The 19,158-nt window shown below is 37.0% G+C and overlaps 1 protein-coding gene across 6 annotated transcripts in view; it reads right to left on the bottom strand.

The window, feature by feature from the left end:
• Nucleotides 1-19,158, bottom strand: part of TRIM37 (tripartite motif containing 37) — a 133,259-nt gene that overhangs the window by 16,224 nt on the left and 97,877 nt on the right. For 4 of the 6 annotated variants that reach the window (XM_055317320.1, XM_055317353.1, XM_055317337.1 and 1 more), the window contains exons 19-22: nt 18,019-18,324; nt 8,632-8,760; nt 8,097-8,286; nt 6,100-6,239 (exon numbers count right to left, since the gene is read on the bottom strand). In XM_055317320.1, the coding sequence (XP_055173295.1) occupies nt 6,100-6,239; nt 8,097-8,286; nt 8,632-8,760; nt 18,019-18,324 (765 nt within the window). The remainder of the gene's footprint in view (nt 1-6,099; nt 6,240-8,096; nt 8,287-8,631; nt 8,761-18,018; nt 18,325-19,158) is intronic. The other 2 variants (XM_055317328.1, XM_055317357.1) reach the window with 1 other exon arrangement.

Consider the following 19,158-nt stretch of genomic DNA (forward strand, 5'->3'; position numbering starts at 1 on the left):
CCTGGAGGGAACATTCTGGGCAAGATGGAATAAGCACATTCCATCCCATCTTTCCCACTGAACAAAACTATGAAACCTGGATAGAATGCATGAAGTAGCTATTTAATTTTAATGTCTTTTTTTTTTTTTTTAAAGGTTTGAGAGAGCAAGCACGTGCAAACTCAAACATCTAAGTAGGGGGAGAGGCAGAGGAAGAGACTCCTCAAGCAGGCTTCACACCCAGTACAGAGCCCCACACAGAGGCTTGATTGCATGACCTCAAGATATGACCTAAGCTGAAATTAAGACTCAGATGCTTAACCAACCAAGCCCCCAGATACTCCATGAAGCAGTTATTTAAGGACTCTGAAAAGTAAACAGGAACAGGAATATTTGGTGTAGACCAGAACTTGAAGTACCACCAAACTGACAGATTTAAATAAAACCCAGAGTCTCATAATATCATATTAAAAATATTCAGGATACAATCCCAAATTACTTCAGCATATGAAAATCCAGGAAAAGACAATCAACAAATGTCAACCAGTGAACACTCTTGAAGCATATAAAAAAAACCAAACACCTCCTCTCTGGAAGGAAGCTTCCACAACCCTTATGGTAACTCATAAGAATTATCACGGGGGCAGGGGGAGGATTTTTTTAGGGGTGGGGGTAGGTGGGACAGAAAAAAAAATCTCAGAAAGGTGTGTTCCAATCAAAATTTACAAAAAACAAACAAGGTGGATAATCTACCTGAAATAAGAGTCAAACAGATACACAAATAGAAGGATAACATCATGAATTTTTCACAAATTGAATAACTTGTTTAATGTGAAAAAGGGAAGGATAAAAATTTTAAAATTACCACAGACTTTTTAGAAATGAAAGACATAGTCATTAAAATTATAGTATTAATAGATGGATTTAAGCACAGTTGAAAAAGAAGCTAACAAATTTAAATACAGAACCAAGGATATTAAACAGAATATTAAAGAAACAGGAGATGAAAATCCTAAGAAAGCAGTGAAAATATAAAGGGATAAATGGTAATAGTTCCAATTGTGTCAACAGACTGCCACAGAGACAGTAAAAACAAAGACGAGACAATACATTAAGAGAAAACGGTTGAGAATTTTCCAGAATTTATGAAACATACTCTGAATTGAATAAAAATATAACACCAAAATTTGGAAGATGTGACTATATAGTCCTTAAAAATAAATTTATTAAATGCTTACATTAGAAAAATAAGACTCAATGATCTAAGCATCTATGTTAAGAAACTAGAAAAGAAGGGCAAGTAAACTCAAAGCAAATAAAAGGAATGAACAAATAAAGTCAGCAGGAAAACAACACAAAAAGAATCATGGACACAAGAAGGTGGTTCTTTAAAACGATAAACAAAATTGAAAAACTTCTAGGGAGACTAAGGAAAAAGAGACCAAAATTACTAATATCATGAATGAAAGAGGGGACATCATAACAGATTCTACAGACATTTAAATGATAATAAGGGAACAGTATAAACAACTTTATGCTCATAAAATCAAGAACATAGATGAGATAAACAAGTTCTCTGATAGATACAAACAACTAGAGGTCACTCAGGTAAAAATAGATGTGAATAGGTATTTTAACTACTAAAGAAGCAGAACCTGTAGTTAAAAGAACTTCTAACAAAGAAAACTGTAGCCCCAGATGGTTTTATGGACGAATTCTTCCTCTTCTGTTTTCAAGAAGTGTTTGTGTAGTACTAATTCTCCCTTAAATATTTAACAGAGGCTGAAACCTCCTTGTTTGTTCACCCACGCACCCAACCACCAACCAAACTCCCCCCACTTTCCTGCTGTCAAAAGCTAAATGTGATACTTCTAGTTTGGAGTACACCAGCTACTTCTGTGAAGCACCATCTCCACCTTGTGGTCTGTCATGGAACTGTTGCTAAAAATAAAAAAATCCACTTGAACTGAAATTTCTAGGCACAGGCCGCAGTGCTTCTGAATTCCTGACACATTCACAAACAAAGAAATGGAATTCTCTGGATGCTCAAAAACTCCCAAAATCTTAAGTTATTCTTTAAATTCACTTACAAACTCTTTACTCATTATAGGTCTTTAAAAACTTATTTAATTTCTAGTATTTAAAAGAACTGCAGCCTGCAGTGAATATTCAAACACTAGAAAATGCTGTGAACATTACTGGGTGGTATTCAAATAACGTAGTATTTAGAACTCTTAGCAGGTTTATAGCACTACATACAATCACATGTTGAAAATGTCAATTTAGGGGCAGCCCGGGTGGCTCAGCGGTTTAGCGCTGCCTTCAGCCCAGGGCGTGATCCTGGAGACCTGGGATCGAGTCCCACATCCGGCTCCCTGCATGGAGCCTGTTTCTCCCTCTGGCTGTGTCTCTGCCTCTCTCTCTCTCTCTGTGTGTGTCTCTCATGAATAAATAAAATCTTAAAAAAAAAAAAAAAGAAAATGTCAATTTAGGAATTATTTTGCTTCCCAAACCTATTTCTTAGAATGCCACTCATAGGATTCCTATAAAGTATAGTATAAACTGATTTACATAGTAGCAGACAGGGTCATGAACACATACTTAGAGAAGTTCCCTAGCATTGTGAATGTAATGAGAAAGAAAAATTAGTCTCCTCAGCTCTACCTTAATAGTTGGCCTACTGAGTCAACAGGTCCTGCACAACCCACTGCCTTTATTAAGTGAGAGGAAGCAAATACAGCATAAGGTCAAGTATCTGAAATGAAACTAGCCGATGTAAATCAACAGACCACAGTAGTTTGCTGTGCCTTGCTCCATATATTGCAATGTCTCCTCACTACATTAACTGATACCTAAAACAAACTAGTGATATTTTACCAACTCCAAGAAGCCTGAATATAGGATCTTAATCTCACCAGAGGGTGTCAGTAGGTTTTCATATAACTGGCTATCATTGATAAAAATTATAAGATATTATTAAATGTAAGATTCCACAGAGATGTTAATGTGGAAAACAAATCTGCACCATGCAGAAAAAGTTGAAGTAGGGTATTTCTACATCAATCATCTACCACATTTTCTGAGCATCCACTATATGCTAGGTACTGTTAATACTATACTTATTTCTAATTCCCTTATTCACAAGTGCTCAGATTTCAGATGCTTGGGAAATACATGAACCACTGGTGCAGCAGACACTATTATTTCACCTGCATTACTCCTTTCTAATATGGAAACTCAATACTCTTCAACTATTTCCTCTCTTCCATGTGGCCATGTGAAATGGGTCAAGGAGTGGAACCAAATGTTTAGACTGCCAAATTTCCTTTTTTTTTTTTTTTGCCAGTGATTAATGAGATACTAAGAGGATGTTAGAAGTTGTTAAGGTGCTCTGACAAAATGGTTTTCCTTGTTGACAGAAGATATATAGAATAAAATAATCCTCTTGTATTCCCAGAATTTTATTTTGACTCTATATGAAGTTTGAAATTGCAGCAACCATCTTGCCAGTTCACTGAGAATGGCAGTGTGAAAGATGGGGGGGGGGGGAAGGGGGAGTTCTTGAGGACATTAAGCAGCTGTTTTCCAACCCCGAAACTACCCTACAAGAGTTACGTGAGACTTCATGTTAATACAAGAGTGTAAATTATCTTTTTTGGTTAAGCCAGCTGATTTCAATTTTTGTAACTTACATTAAAATCTTTCTTTTTTTTTTTTTGGAGGAGGAGAGAGACAGACACATACATCCACTAGCATCCCTGAGAACTATACCTTGTACCCATGTGAAACTGTGATCTACTCTGGAAAGTGATTCTTAAGAGAATGCTCATCCCTGGTTGAGTCATTCATCTCAACCAGTGGTTCTCAACTGGGGATGATTTTGCCTCCCAGAGGACATTTTTGGTTATCGTAACTCAGAAGAAGTACTGTTGGCACCTAGTGGTTAAAAGCCAAGGATGCTGCTAAACATCTTATAATGCACAGGGCAGCCCTCTACCACAAAGAAATCATCTGGCCCAAAATGTCAATGGTGCTATGTTAAAGAAATCCTGAAGTAAACAATAAGCTCAGGAATTACTTTTTAACCAGCATCAAGTGCAATGACAGGGAAATTAGAAGCATTTCCTAAATGCATGAATTTTTTATATGCTATAAAATTTAAGCCACTACAATTTATAATCAATATATACAAATAAATCAAAACTAGCTAATCAATCCCTACAGGTCATTTCCTTAAAGATTTTTTTTTCTTTAAAGATTTTTAATCAAAATATTTAATTTTTAATAAAAAATATTAGTGTTTTAACAACTGACACTTCACTTTAAAAATCCTTTTCATTTAATCTCTTCTACTGAAGTAATGCTAGCTGCCACAGGCACACCTACATAGAGGGAGTGTTTAGTATTCTTTAACTGAAAAACCTGAAAATGCTACCACCACATACTCTCTTACAGGGCAGCCAGAGGTAGATGGTGGCACCTGCATATTTGCTTTGTTTTTTTTTTTTTTTTTTTTAAAGATTTTATTTATTTATTCATGAGAGACACAGAGAGAGAGGCAGAGACACAGGCAGAGGGAGAAGCAGGCTCCATGCATGGAGCCCGATGTGGGACTTGATCCCGGGTCTCCAGGATCACGCCCTGGGCCAAAGACAGGCGCCAAACCACTGAGCCACCCAGGGATCCCCATATTTGCTTTGAACTACAATTCATCAATCACTGAAATTCAAATGAGTGCAGAGGTGGAAGGCTGCAGAGTTTCAGAGAAATGGGGGAAAAATTTCAATGCCAAATATCATTAACAAAGTTGACTTCCTTTTCTGCTAACATATAAACGACACAACAGTGGCAAAACACATAGCCTTATTTCAAAACACCTTCTGGGACACCTGAATGGCTCAGTTGGTTAAGCATCTGACTCTTGATTTCGGCTCAGGTCATGATCTCAGGGTCCTGAGATTGAGCCCTGTGTTAAGGCCCTGCACTCAGCACTGAGTCGTCTGGTCTCTCTTCCCTCTGTTCCCTCTTGCCCCCGCTCTCACAAACATGTGCTCTCTCAAAAAAACAACAACAACAACAACAACAACAACAACAAAACAACCAACATCTTCTGTTACTCAAAATTACAAAATGTCTTCTGGAAGAACACATGGAAGAATACTGGAAATGTAATGGAGAATGAACTGGTAGAGTTGAAGTCAGTTACCATAAAGGATTTTTAATTTATTTTTTAAGATTTTACTTATTTGTCTGAGAGACAGAGAGAGAGAGAGAGAGAGAGAGAGAGAGAGAGAGAGAGAGAGAGGGAGAGGGAGAGGGAGGGAGGGAAAGGCAAAGAGCCCAACATAGGACTGGATCCTTTGACCCTCGGACCATGACCTGAGCCACCCAGGCATCCCATAAGGGATTTTTTTAAATGATTAAAGTTTGGAATACTTCCATATGAGTGAAGCAATTTACAATCATTAATCAAGACTGACTTTAGGGTGCCTGGGTGGTTCAGTCAGTAAAACATCTGACTTCGGCTCAGATCATGATCTCAGGGTGCTAGGATCGAGCTCAGTGGGGAGTCTACTTGTCCCTCTCCCTCTGTCCCCCCCATGCTCGCTCTCTCTCTCTCTCTCTCTCTCTCTCTCTCTCAAATAAATAAATAAATAAATAAATCTTTAAAAAAAGGCGACTGACTTTAAAAGACAAAGTACTAAACACTTAAAAGTGTTTAAACACTTTTTAAAAAGTTTAAACACTTTTTGCAAGCCTTCCCTAAGTCTATGAACGTATCTAATCTTATCTTTGCATACCTAACAAAATTCAATACCTATCATACAGGTGACAACACATTTACTGAATGAGTAGATGAACTATCTGTGGATTACTCCCAACCCCTGTAAACCTCCCTTCTAAGCAAGACATGTCCTTTTATGTAGTCAATTATCCATTTTGCTTTCCTCTGTGCTCAATGTCTTAAGTAACTCCAATTCAGTGGCACAATAAATGCTATATTCTGATCAAGAATGTTGGACAGTAATGTCTCAATTACTTTTTTAACTATTCCCAACACCAACACAAAAAGATCATTATTCCCACTTCCCACCAAATTATGACTTTATCATTCCATACCTTCCTCAGGAGCAGCTGAAGCTCCTTCAGGTAGCACAGGCTGTAATTCCCCAGTTTCAGAATTATTTTCCAAATCAGTCCTTTGCATTCCTTCCAGACGTCCTCCTTTAGCATTAGCCCTCAAAGAAGGGAGAAAACACCTGATATTTTTGTATAAGTAGTCAGTGATACAATAATCCATATTTTCTTCTTGTCCTGAAACTGAGGCTGAAACCAAGTAGGGTATATGGCATTGATGTTTAATACTAAATTTCAAGTACTTTTTTTTAAGTTCACTACAAGAGACTCACAATAAAAGGTTAGAAAATGATGGACTGTATCAATGTCAATATCCTGGCTACAATATTGTTATCAGTTTTGCAAAATGTCATCATTAGGAGAAACTGGGTAAGGTGCAAAAGATCTCTCTGTATTACTTCTTAGAACTGCATGTGAACATGTAATTATTTCAATAAAAATTCCAATTAAAAGACAAAAATAGAAGTCCTAAATAATTAATGTTCTCATTAATATGGAAAGACTTCAGATATATTACTGAGAAAACAGGGTGTACTTTTTGTATTAAAAAAGCTATATAGTCAGTTGCCTAAATATGCATAAAAACTGAGATGACATATATAAAAAATTAAACACAGCAGAAATGTGTGTGGCAGGAAGTTGGAAAATTAAGCAGATGGGAGACAAAACTGGGGAAATTTTACTTAATATTCTTTTTTTACTTCCATTTTTGAGCCTCTTATTATTAGTACTTAAAGTTTTTGCTTACAAACTACTTTAAATCAGGCAAGGAAAAAAAGACACAAGTTAGAAAACACCACATAAGCCAGGCTGGCAATACAATTAACTGTAAAATGAAGGTTATAGCTAAGAGCTGTAGATTTTTATAGAGGATTTTACAGTCTAGAAAAAATAGTCCTTTCATATACATTTAATTGTTATGACTGAAGACAGATATAAATATATCCATAAAGAAAATGTAAAGCTAGTTGTAGTTTCAACCTAAAAGGAATATGTATAAAATTAGGGTAGGTTATGGGAAGGATAAGACAATGTCTAATGATTCTAACACCTTTCCACCGCTTAAACTAGAGCTAAAACAGAAAACTAAGCCATACCAGCTTAAAAATTGTATAAAATTGTATTAAATTAGGTAAACTTAAGGGATGTTAATCTCTAAATCTAATTCAAAGTTTAGAAATGTATCTAATATCCATAAAATAGATCAGCACATTCACAGACAATATATTCCATAATCATTCTTTTTAATGGATGGCAGTTTAATTGACTTTGACGGTATCTGAGTTTTTGTCTCCTGGGCGAAAGATAAAGGCATTGACTACCATATAGTAGAAGTCTTTTGAGAAATTGAGTTTTGAAGACATTTGCATATGGAGGAAAAAAGTGAGATAAAAGTACAACAGCAGTGTTAAAATGGCCAGAAGTGCTTTGTTCCATAAAAAATATGTGTAAAAGACCTATGATATGACATAATATAGCCCAGCACAAAGGTCTTTGAAAAAATGTGGAGGAAATTAAATAAAAAAAAAGTTGACACATACATCAAAAACTCACAAGGCAGAATTCACACAAGGCTACATACACTTCAGTAAAAATGATCTCTAACATAATAACTTCTCTCATTTCATTTCATTAAGAAAAAAAGGTCTCTGATACTTTAGTTAAATTTTAATACAACAAATACTTTGCTAAAAAACGAACAATGTGGAAATCTATTCATTACGATTTAGAATTAAAAAACTCAAACAAGGGCAGCCCGGGTGGTTCAGCGGTTTAGCGCCGCCTTCAGCCCAGGGTGTGATCCTGGAGACCTGGGATTGAGTCCCATGTCAGGCTCCCTGCATGGAGCCTGCTTCTCCCTCTGCCTGGGTCTCTGCCCCCCCACCCTGTCTCTCATCAGTAAATAAATAAAATCTAAAAAAAAAAAATGCAAACAAAGCTATTAGCTATTATTCCATTATATAAACAAAAGAACTTACCCCAAGGTGACCATTTTCCTCCTTTTCTCAACAGCAGGTAAACCACTGAAAACAGCAACGACAACAGCATCTGAATCCAAAGCTTGACACTGCCGGTCTTCGGATTTTGGCAGAATATCACTGATACTTCCATGTGATAAGGCTCGGGGAGAACTGTGCCTGCTCCCAGACTGGGAGCTTCCTGAGGAGCCTATAGAAAAGAAAGGGGGATATTCAGAAAGAAGGCAAACAAATGCTCTCTAGTCTCCACTTTAGAGTATCTCCTACATACACATTTTTAAACTGCAGGAAAACTCAAAACCAATTTAAAAATATATACCAAGTTTTTTCATGCCAAATACGAATCCAGAATATGCAGTCTAATGGCTGCATTTTCTTACTGATGGGCCTCTTCTCTTGTGAGATCAAGGAACTTTCAAATCAAGTTTCAGCATTTTGGTGTCTTTAAAGATCTAAATCTATGTGCACCCTAAGATCAATTTTAAGTAATAGACATCTACCCACCAAAATTATATTCTAAACTCTCCAAATTTACCTTCAGATGGAGTTTGACAGTCTCCCTTTGAACGGCTATTTTCCCCAGAGTCTATTGCTCTTCGAAGTGAGAGACTACCTGCTATACTGGACCGAGGAGGCTTAGGTGAATTACTCTTCTTATTTGTGGCTGCAAAGACATTTAAAAATATTTCTGAATAAGATAAAATAGCATAAAACTCACTACACATAGGTAGTCAGAAGGAGGCTAATCTTATAGAATGTTTTCTATCTATTGCATCCAAAAAACCCAGGACACTCTGGTCCCAAATGGTTTATTTGGGGTTTTATGTGAAAAGTATTCCTACTTTGCTACTTGTGGAACAGAGTCTTAACCTGAAAAATATCAGTAAACTCCAAAAGAAAAATCCTACCAGATATGAACTCCAATTTCAATGCCAAAGTATTAACAAAACAAAACCACCAAAACACTTGAAAATGATAAATTATTGGATTATCAAGAAAATCACTGAATTAGAAACAAATCACAAATATAATGCTTCAAGATATTTAGAGCTAAAACAATAATTGGGAAAAAGATGTATAGCCTTATAATGAATTAGAAAAATATGAAGTGGGCTAATATATGCAGACTTGAGCTAGGAAAAGAATAAAGAAAAAGCAGAAGACATGCATTTAAATATAACAAACAGGATCAGGAGGTAGGACACTAGACCAAGAACTGATTTTATATATATACATATATATATATATATACATATTTTAAGATTTTATTTATTTATTCATGAGAGAGAGGCAGAGACATAGGCAGAGGGAGAAGCAGGCTTTCTGCAGGGAGCCTGATGTGGCACTCAATCCCAGGACCCTGGGATCATGAACTGAGCCAAAGGTAGAGGTTCAATGACTGAGCCACCCATCCGTCCACTGATTATCTTTTTATAGACCAGCAAAGCACAATCAAAAAATGAAATTAAGTAAAAAATGCCATTTACAATATCAAATAGAATAAAATACTTAAGAAAAATTTAAATTTAAGACTTAACATTGAAAACTATCACACACTGCTGAAATAAAGAAATTTTTTAATCCTTCCAATAAATGCTTAATAAAAAATAAATGAGAAAAATACTGTGTTCACTGATCAGAAGACCTGATATTGTTAACATGGCGATACTCCCAAAATTGATCTACAAGTTCAAAACAATCCGTATAAAAAGTCCAACTGTCTTTTAAATTTTATTAACTTTTTTAAAGAGAGAAAGAAAGCAAGAGAGGCAGGGCAGAGGGAGAAGGAAAGAGACTCTTCCAGAAGACTCCTAGATGAGTGAGTGAGGAGCCCAGTGTGGGGCTCATTTCCATGACCCTGAGATCATGACCCTGAACCAAAATCAAGAAGTCAGATGCTTTACTGACTGAACCACCCAAAACCCCAAAGGTCTTTGTAATTGCAGAAAGTGATATGCTGATTCTAAAATTCATATGAAAAGATCCAGATACCCCAAAACATCTTCCAATGGAAGACTCACACTTCTGATTTTAAAAACTTGCTGTAAAACTATTAGCCAAGATTGTATGGCATACTAGTGTAAAGACAAAAATATAGATCAATGGAACAGAATTGAGAGTCCAGAAACAAACCCTTACATTTATGGTCAATTAATTTTTGACAAGGAGGCCAAGACAATTCAATGGACAAAGGAAAAAAAAAAGATGGACAAGTGTTGGCAAAGATATGGAGAAACTGGAACCCTCAACTGGGTTCTAATTAGGAATTGGATGGGAAAGCAAAATGTTACAGCTCTACTGGAAATAGTTATGGATGGCCATACCTCAAGAAGTTCTCCTATAACCTCGCAACTCTTCTTCTAAGCATATGCCCAAGATAAATACAGAAACATGTACACGAATGTTCATAGCAGCATTGTCCATAATAGCCAAAAAGCAAAAAAAAAAAAAAAAACAAACACTACATAATGCCTACCAAATGATGTGTAGGTCAACAGAACGTGGTACACATATACAATGAAGTAATGACTCAGCCATAAAAAGGAATGAAATAATACATGCTACAACCTGAATGACCCTTGAAAATGTTATGCTAAATGAAAGAAGCCAGACATAAAGGCCTCATAGTGTATGATTCTACTTACATGAGACATGCAGAAGTAGTAAAACCATACAGAGAAAATAGACTAGAGGTGACCAGGGGCTAGGGAGGAGGGAAAAATGGAGAGTGACTGTTCATGGGTATGGAGTTTTTGGATAGAAGATGATGAAAATGTTCTAGACAGTGTTCTATTCTAGATAATGGTGATCATCACACTACTTTGTGAACATATTAATAACTGCTGAACTGTACACTTGAAAAAAAAAAGATGTTGTGAGAAAAAAGACCAATTTTTCCACTGCAACATATAAATTATAATATGGTCATTCACCAGTAATACATTCTGCTAATATACCATTAAATTAAAATAGAAACAAAGGCAGAATTTAATGTAATAAAAAGAAGACAGTAGATAAAATAAATCCAAGAAATAGGTCTTTGAAGAGATGAATTAAATGGACAAGTTTCCAGCAAGTCAAATCAAAGGACAAAACAAGAAACCATTTATAAGCAAAATAAGAGAAAAATTAATAGCCCATATTCAGAGGGCATTTTTTTTAATTTTAAGATTTTATTTATTTATTCATGAGAGACAGAGAGAGAAGTAGAGACATAGGCAGAGGGAGAAGCAGGCTCCCTATGGACAGCCTGATGTAGGACTTGATCTCAGGACCTGGGATCACGAACTGAGCCAAAGGCAGATGCTCAACCAACCAGTGAACCACCCAGGTGCTCCTCAGAGGACTTTTTAAAATTTAAGAAACCAGAATAAATGGCTTTATATCAATACATTTAAATATCTAATAAAATCAGTAATTTTCAAGGAAAATTAATTATGGCAATTGGTTTAAGGGGAAACACAAGAAAACACAGAGAAATTAAAGTTTGTTAAAGTTCTGTCCCTGAAAGAACTACTAAGTGGCTTTATCAATGAGTTTCATTAAACTTTAAAGGAACAGATAAGGGGATTCGTGGGTGGCTCAGAGGTTTAGCGCCTGTCTTCGGCCCAGAGCGTGATCCTGGAGTCCCGAGACTGAGTCCCATGTCAGGTTCCCTGCATGGAGCCTGCTTCTCTCTCGCCTGTGTCTCTGCTTCTCTTTCTCTCTGTCTCTCATGAATAAATAAATAAACCTTTTTAAATATATATATATATATATATATAAAGAACAGATAAGATTTTAAATTTCACATCACAGAATAGGATAAAAGCTTCTGAATTTATTCCATAAGGCTGGCATAAAATTGGAATTCAAATAGATTAAGGATAATGTAACAGAAATATGTTTCGATTTTACTTATGACTATAATAGTCAAGAATACTAAGTAAAATGTTAGCAACCTGAATATGGCAATATATTAAAAAAATTACACTTCTACTTTCAAATAAATAAATTTTTAAAAAATTTTAAAGGGGGGGTGCTGGGTGGCTCAGTCAGTTAAGTGCCTGACTTTGGCTCATGTTATGATCCTGGGGTCCTGGGATCAAGCCCTGTACTGGGCTCCCTGCTCAGTGGGGAGTCCTGCTTGTTCCTCTCCCTGGGCCTCTCTCTCTGCTGGTGCTTGGTTGTTCTCTCCTGCTTACTCTCCCCAGCCCTCAAACAAATAAATGAAAAAAAAATTTTTTTTAAATTACAAATTACCAAAACCAAATAGAATTCATTCTATTTTGAAAATGGTCAACATTAAAAAATATAATTCTCGGCAGCCTGGGTGGCTCAGCAGTTCAGCGCTGCCTTCAGCCCAGGGCGTAATCCTGGAGACCTGGGATTGAGTTCCACGTCAGATTCCCAGGAAGCATCCCAGGATGCTTCTCCCTCTGCCTGTGTCTCTGCCTTTCTCTCTCATGAATAAATACATTTAAGAAATATATATATATATATATATATATATTTCTCTAAGTTAAAATAATCAGACAAAATAATGATCATTTTGATAGATGCCAAAAAGCACAATTCTGTTCAACTTTTTTTTTCTGAGGATTTTATTTATTTATTTGACAGCACACAAGTAGGGAGAGCAGCAAAGGGAGAGGGAGAGGGAGAAGAAACAGGCACTCTGCTGAGCAGGAAGCCCAACATGGGGCTCGATCCCAGGACCCTGGAATCATGACCTGAGCTAAAGGCAGATGCTTAACCAACTGAACCACCCAGGTGCCCCAATTCTGCACAACTTCTTCAAAAAACAAACAACAACCTCTTAGTAAGTAGAAAGAGGTAGTTTGGTATGATGGTGAAAGCCACAGGCTCTGTGGTTCAAGTTCTTGGCTCTGCCAACTACCATGGTGAAACTCTGAGAATGCTGTTTAATGCTCTGTGCCTCCATTTACCTATCTATAAACTGGGGATAAAAACTTGTTTCAGAGTTGCTGGGAGTAAGTGAGTTAATGCACTGTGACTTAGAAAGATATCCCACGCAAAGTAAACCGTAGCAATTGTTGCACACAGTAATTATTAGCAATAGAAGGATATATCTTTTAACTTGGCAAAAACTATCTACATATAGCAGGGGCGCCTAGGTGGTACAGTTGGTTATGTGTCCAACTCGGTTTCGGCTCAAGTCGAGATTTCAGGATCATGAGATGGAGCCCCACCTCAGGCTTTTGCACTCTGCATGATGTCTGGTTTGAGATTCTTTCTCTGTTTGCTCCTTCTGCACCTCCCGCTCATAAGCTCACACTCCCTTCTCTCTCTCTAAAATAAATAAATATTGAAAAAATGTATAGCAAATTTTGTACTTGAGAAAAAAACTGAAAGAATCCCTAAACAATGAAAAATGAAAAGTAAATAAGAAAGGAAAGAACAAACCATGATTATTTGCTGATAATATGATCATCTACTTAAAAATTCAAGATAATTAACTGAAAAATAGAATTTGGAAATTTCACTGAATGGGCTGAACACAAGACAAACATGTAAAAACCAACAGTCTTCCCATTAGTGACAAATAATTAGAAAATATTATGGGGGTGGGGGAAGAAATCCCATTCACAATAGCAACCTAAGTTATAATCTATCCAGAAATGAATATAACAAGACATATACAGAACTTTTATGAAGATAACTAAAACTGTGAAGTATAAATGAGAGGAGCAGGAAAAAAAAAAGCAAGCGACAACAGAAGGGAGGTATGTGCAAAAATAGGTAACAAAAGCTTTTTGCAAAAGTCCATCCAAAGAGCAATATTTTTTTTTAGATTGTCATTTCCTTGATAACTAGATGAAGTTGAGTAACCTTTGAGATGTATACTGTTCATTTGTATTTCCTCTTACATTAATTACCTAATCATAACCTTTACTCCATTTTCTACTGAACTGTCAGGCTTATTTTAGAACTCTATGTATTTGGCAATCATCCCCTCCTCCATTCATCTCTACTGGATTACTACACCAGTATCAAGCATTAATATATCCACTGTTAATAAACACACACATGGTTCAGAAATAAATGTTTACCTATATGTTCAAATATTTTTTTTTAAAGTAATCTCTATCTCCAACATGGGGCTCGAATTCATAACCCTGAGATTGAAGAGTCACACACTCTACTGACTGAGCCAGCCAGGAATCCCTTTAATGATTTTTAACTTAAGGGTATCAAGTTCATTCAATGATGAGAGGAAAAATCTTCTCAACAAATGGTGCCAGGAAAGCTGATATCCACAAAGAAATGAAGTTGGGCCTAACACAATATACAAAATTAACTAAAAACAGATCCAAGACATTTATAAATACATGAATCTAAAGCTATAAAACTCTTGAGATGCCTGGGTGGTGAAGTTGGTTAAGCATCAGACTCTTGATTTTGGCTCAGGTCATGATCTCACGGTCATGAGATCAAGCCCTGCACTGTGAGACTGAGCCCTGTATAGGGCTCTTGGCTCAGTGGGGAGACTGCTTGAGATTCTCTTTCTCTCCTTCTCCCTTTTGCCCCTTCCACCACATGTATGTATGAGCACTCTCTCTCTCTCCTTCAAATAAATACATCCTTAAAAAAAATCCCTTATCAAATATATGATTTGCAAATACTTTTTCCTATTCTGTGGGTTGCCTTTTCACTCTGTTGATGCTATCTTTTGATGGTAAAAGTTTCTGTTTGATTTCAGAGTTGTAAGTTAAAGCCCCACATTTTAAAAAATAAAATCTCGGGGGGGGGGCACCCCATTTCAAAAATGGGCAAAGGATCTGAATAAACATTTCTCCAATGAAATGGAAATATATACGAATGTCTGATGAACACTATAAAATGTTCAACATCACTGATAAATGTGAATCAAAAGCACAATAAGATAGTTAAGATACCACTTCACACTCATTGGTATGGCTTTTATCAAAAACAAAACCAAAACAACAACAACAAAAACAACAAAAACAAAAACAAAACAAAACCGTAAAATTGTAAGTGATGAGGAAGATGTGGACAAACTGGAACCCTTGTGCACTATTAGGTAGGAATGTAAAATGGTGCAATCTCTATAGAAAACAGTATGGCAGTTCCTAAAAAACTTAAAAAAAATGAATTAACATATGATCCAGCAACTCCACTTTTACATATGTCCAGAAAAATGGAAAGCAAGGTCTTGAAGAGATGAACACCCATCTTCACAGCTGCATTATTCACAACAGCCAAAAAGTGGTGACAATCCAGTGTCCATCAAAGGATGAATGGATAAACAGAAAGTGGTATATATACCAACACACTACAGAGTACTATCTAGCCACAAAAAGGAAGAGAATTTTGATACATGCTACAACATGGATGAACCCTGAGGACATTATAGTAGGTGAAATAAGCCAGACACAAAAGTGTGTTTCCACTTATACAGGGTACCTAGAGTAATAAAATTTATAGAGACAAGAAGTAAATAGTGGCTCCCAGGCCTGGAAGGAGGAACAGTAGAGAGTTATTGTTTAACAGATACAGAGAGTCAGTTGTGCAAGATAAAAAGATTTCAGCAGATGGTAGTGATGGCAGCACAATGTGCATATATACTCAATGCCATTGAACAGTACTACTTAAAGAGGTTAAGACAGTAGATTTTGTTTAACAGATTGTGGTAAATTTTCTTTTAAAAATTGAACACAGAGTGGTGCCTGGGTGTCTCAGTCAGTTAAGTGTTTGACTTTGGGGTTCTGGGATTGAGCCCCATGTCGGGCTCCCTGCCAAGCTTCTCCCTCTCCCTTCCACTCTCCTTCTCTGTCAGATAAATCAATAAAATCTTTAAAAAAAAATTGATGATAGAATTATCCTATGATTCAGCAATACCATTTTGGGTATATACCCAAAAGAACTGAAAGTAGAGACTCTCACAGGTATTCATAACAGCATTAGTCACAATAGCCAAAAGATGGAACCAACCCAAATGTCCATCAATGTATGAATGGACAGATGAAATGTGGTATATACATGCAATGGAGCCTTAAAAAGAAATGAATTTCTGACACATAATACAATATGGATAAACCTTGAAAACATTACATGAAAAAAAAATAAGCCAGACACTAAAAGACAAATACTGTATGGTTCCACTTATGTGAGATATCTAGAAGTCAAGTTCATAGAAACAGAATGTGGAACAGTGGTTGACAGGGGTGGGGGTGGAATTATTACTTAAAGCGTACAGAGTATCAGTTTTACAAGATGAAAAAAGTTCTGTGAATGGACAGTGGCTACTGAATTTAAAAATACCTAAATTCTTTTTTTTTTTTTAATTTTTATTTATTTATGATAGTCACAGAGAGAGAGAGAGGCACAGACACAGGCAGAGGGAGAGCAGGCTCCATGCACCGGGAGCCCGACGTGAGACTCGATCCCGGGTCTCCAGGATCGTGCCCTGGGCCAAAGGCAGGCGCTAAACCCCTGCGCCACCAGGGATCCCAAAATACCTAAATTCTTAAAGGAGCCACCTACACTTCAACTTGACACCTCTCAATGGCATGACCACTGTTCCTTTCTGGAGATCTTGCCCCTTATAGTTTTTTCTAATTAATTAGTGTTTTTTTTTTAAAGATTTTTATTTATTTATTCATGAGAAACACAGACAATGAGAGGCAGAGACACAGCAGAAGGAATAGCAGGCTCCATGCAGGGAGCCCGACGCGGGACTTGATCCCAGGTCTCCAGGATCAGGCCCTAGGTTGAAGGTGGCACTAAACCGCTGAGCCACCTGGGCTGCCCCAGTCCCTGATTTTAAACAGCATCTGATACTGTTGATTTCTTTCTTTCCTTCCTTCCTTCCTTCCTTCCTTCCTTCCTTCCTTCCATCCATCCATCCAAAGATTTTATTTATTCATGAGAGAGAGAGAGAGAGAGAGAGAGAGAGAGGGAGAAGCAGGCTCCATGCAGGGAGCCCGACATGGGACTCGATCCCGGTCTCTAGGATCATGCCCTGGGCTGAAGGCAGCGCTAAACCGCTGAGCCACCCAGGCTGCCCCCACTATTTATATCCAGCTGTGACCTCCTAAGGTTCAGATTTACGTACCATTCACCTGCCTAGAAGATATTTTTACCAGAATAACTAGGAGACATCTTAAACCTAATAACCTAATATGTTTCAACAAGAAATCCTAATTTCTTGCCCCCACCCCTCCCAAACCCCACACTAGCCTTTTCCTCATTTGATTTGCACTAAGTTGCTGGAAGAAAAACTTAAACATCAGTTTTATTTTTTTCTTGCCCTACACAACACTATCTAGCCTTTCTTGCCAGGACTGTGGGAAAGAACTGAACCCTCTTGGTCTAAAATATTGGTTTTGAGTAATGAACCAACTTCTCTCCCATGTATCTAAAATAGTACTAGCTATATACCATCCTTGACCAAATTAACAAAGATGGGAACCTCAGTCAAGAAGGGCTGCTAGACTATGAGCAAGTCTACCTACTCACTGTAGTAACTCTAGAACAGGGCACCATATTTCACACACGCTATTGTTATAGGCTGCTTTACAACTCCTCCTCAACCCCTTTCAGACCCTTCTCCATATAACAAGTAATCTTTGTAAACGGTAAATCAAATCATAAATGCCCCCTACCCTCATTTTCATTCTCTAGAGACTTCATCCTAAAATCAGAATAAAACTCAAACTCCTTATCTAGGTCTTACAAGTCCATACCTGATAGAGACTCTGCCTCCTCTCTGACTTATCTCCTAGCAGTCTCCCCTCTGTGATTCAGTCAGTTTTGAGTGGGAGAAAAGGCTGTATATATTTGTAGTCTTAATTTGTTGTATGAAAGACAAATAATATTACTCCAAAAATAACCCATTCTCTAGCTTCCCAAATGACACAGGGAAAATGACACTAATAATAGGATCTTTACCACTTACAGTTTCGTAAATAACAACCAGCAACTGATGACTTTGCCAAGAGCTCCATTCCCAAATCCTGTAATCTGCTAGAGTTTTCGGTTCCACATGCAGCTAGAGCTGCCTGGTCAGCAGAAAAAAGGCCTGCTTGCATGTCTCCAGAAGCAGCATTGCTTTTGATTTCTGAAAGTGTATTCTTTACATCAGTTTTCATACATCGAACTTCAGCCATTTGAGTTTTGAGTCTTTTCAGCATCTTTAAATCAGAGGGAACTCTCCACATTGCCTGCTGTTTCCTTTGGTCTTTATCTTTTCGAGAATATGATGCTTTAGAGACAAAGTTACAAGTCATGTTAATACAGGCTTTAAAAAAAATTAAAAAAAAATACAGGCTTTAACATTCATGAAATCATTTTATACTGTCAATATATACAAATGATGTGTAAAAAAAACTAAGGTATTGGGCAGCCCCGGTGGCGTAGCAGTTTAGTGCCGCCTGCAGCCCGGGGTGTGATCCTGGAGACCCGGGATCGAGTCCCACGTCGGGCTCCCTGCACGGAGCCTGCTTCTCCTCTGCCTGTGTCTCTGCCTCTCTCTCTCTGAATAAATAAATAAATCTTAAAAAAAAAAAAAACAACCTAAGGTATTAATAATAAAAGCATACATTAAATTCCATTAATGAAAATAAAGATTTAAGTATCCTAACTATTCAGATCTTCAAAGTTAGAATCTGGGTCACATTATAACCACTCAAATCGGAGTTATTTAATTATAAAAGTCTAAAAAAGCTGCCCTACTGCCTGTGCTTTCTTCTTTATACTTCTCCATTTTTCTCAAATTCCTACACTGAGCTTTTATTATCTTCATAATTGAAAAAATGAAGAAAAAAAAAACCCTAGAAGCCAAACAGTCAAATCTGCTATACATAGTATATGCAAATACATACATTCCAACTAACTTTAAAAAGTTGTGAAATGTAGTTACTATTAAGTGCCATGGAACATCATGAAGGAATAGTTCCTTGTCACTGAGTCTCTGTAGTCTCTTCCCAGAGAAAGATTTTTCAACTCACCCACCCACCCTGCAAACATTAAAAGGAGAGGCAGATTTTGAAAATCAAAGAACATTATGATGGACTCAAAGCAAAAAGAAACCAAGCAC

The sequence above is a fragment of the Nyctereutes procyonoides genome, unplaced genomic scaffold (assembly GCF_905146905.1).
Source record: "Nyctereutes procyonoides isolate TBG_1078 unplaced genomic scaffold, NYPRO_anot_genome, whole genome shotgun sequence".
Taxonomy (NCBI): Eukaryota; Metazoa; Chordata; class Mammalia; order Carnivora; family Canidae; genus Nyctereutes; species Nyctereutes procyonoides.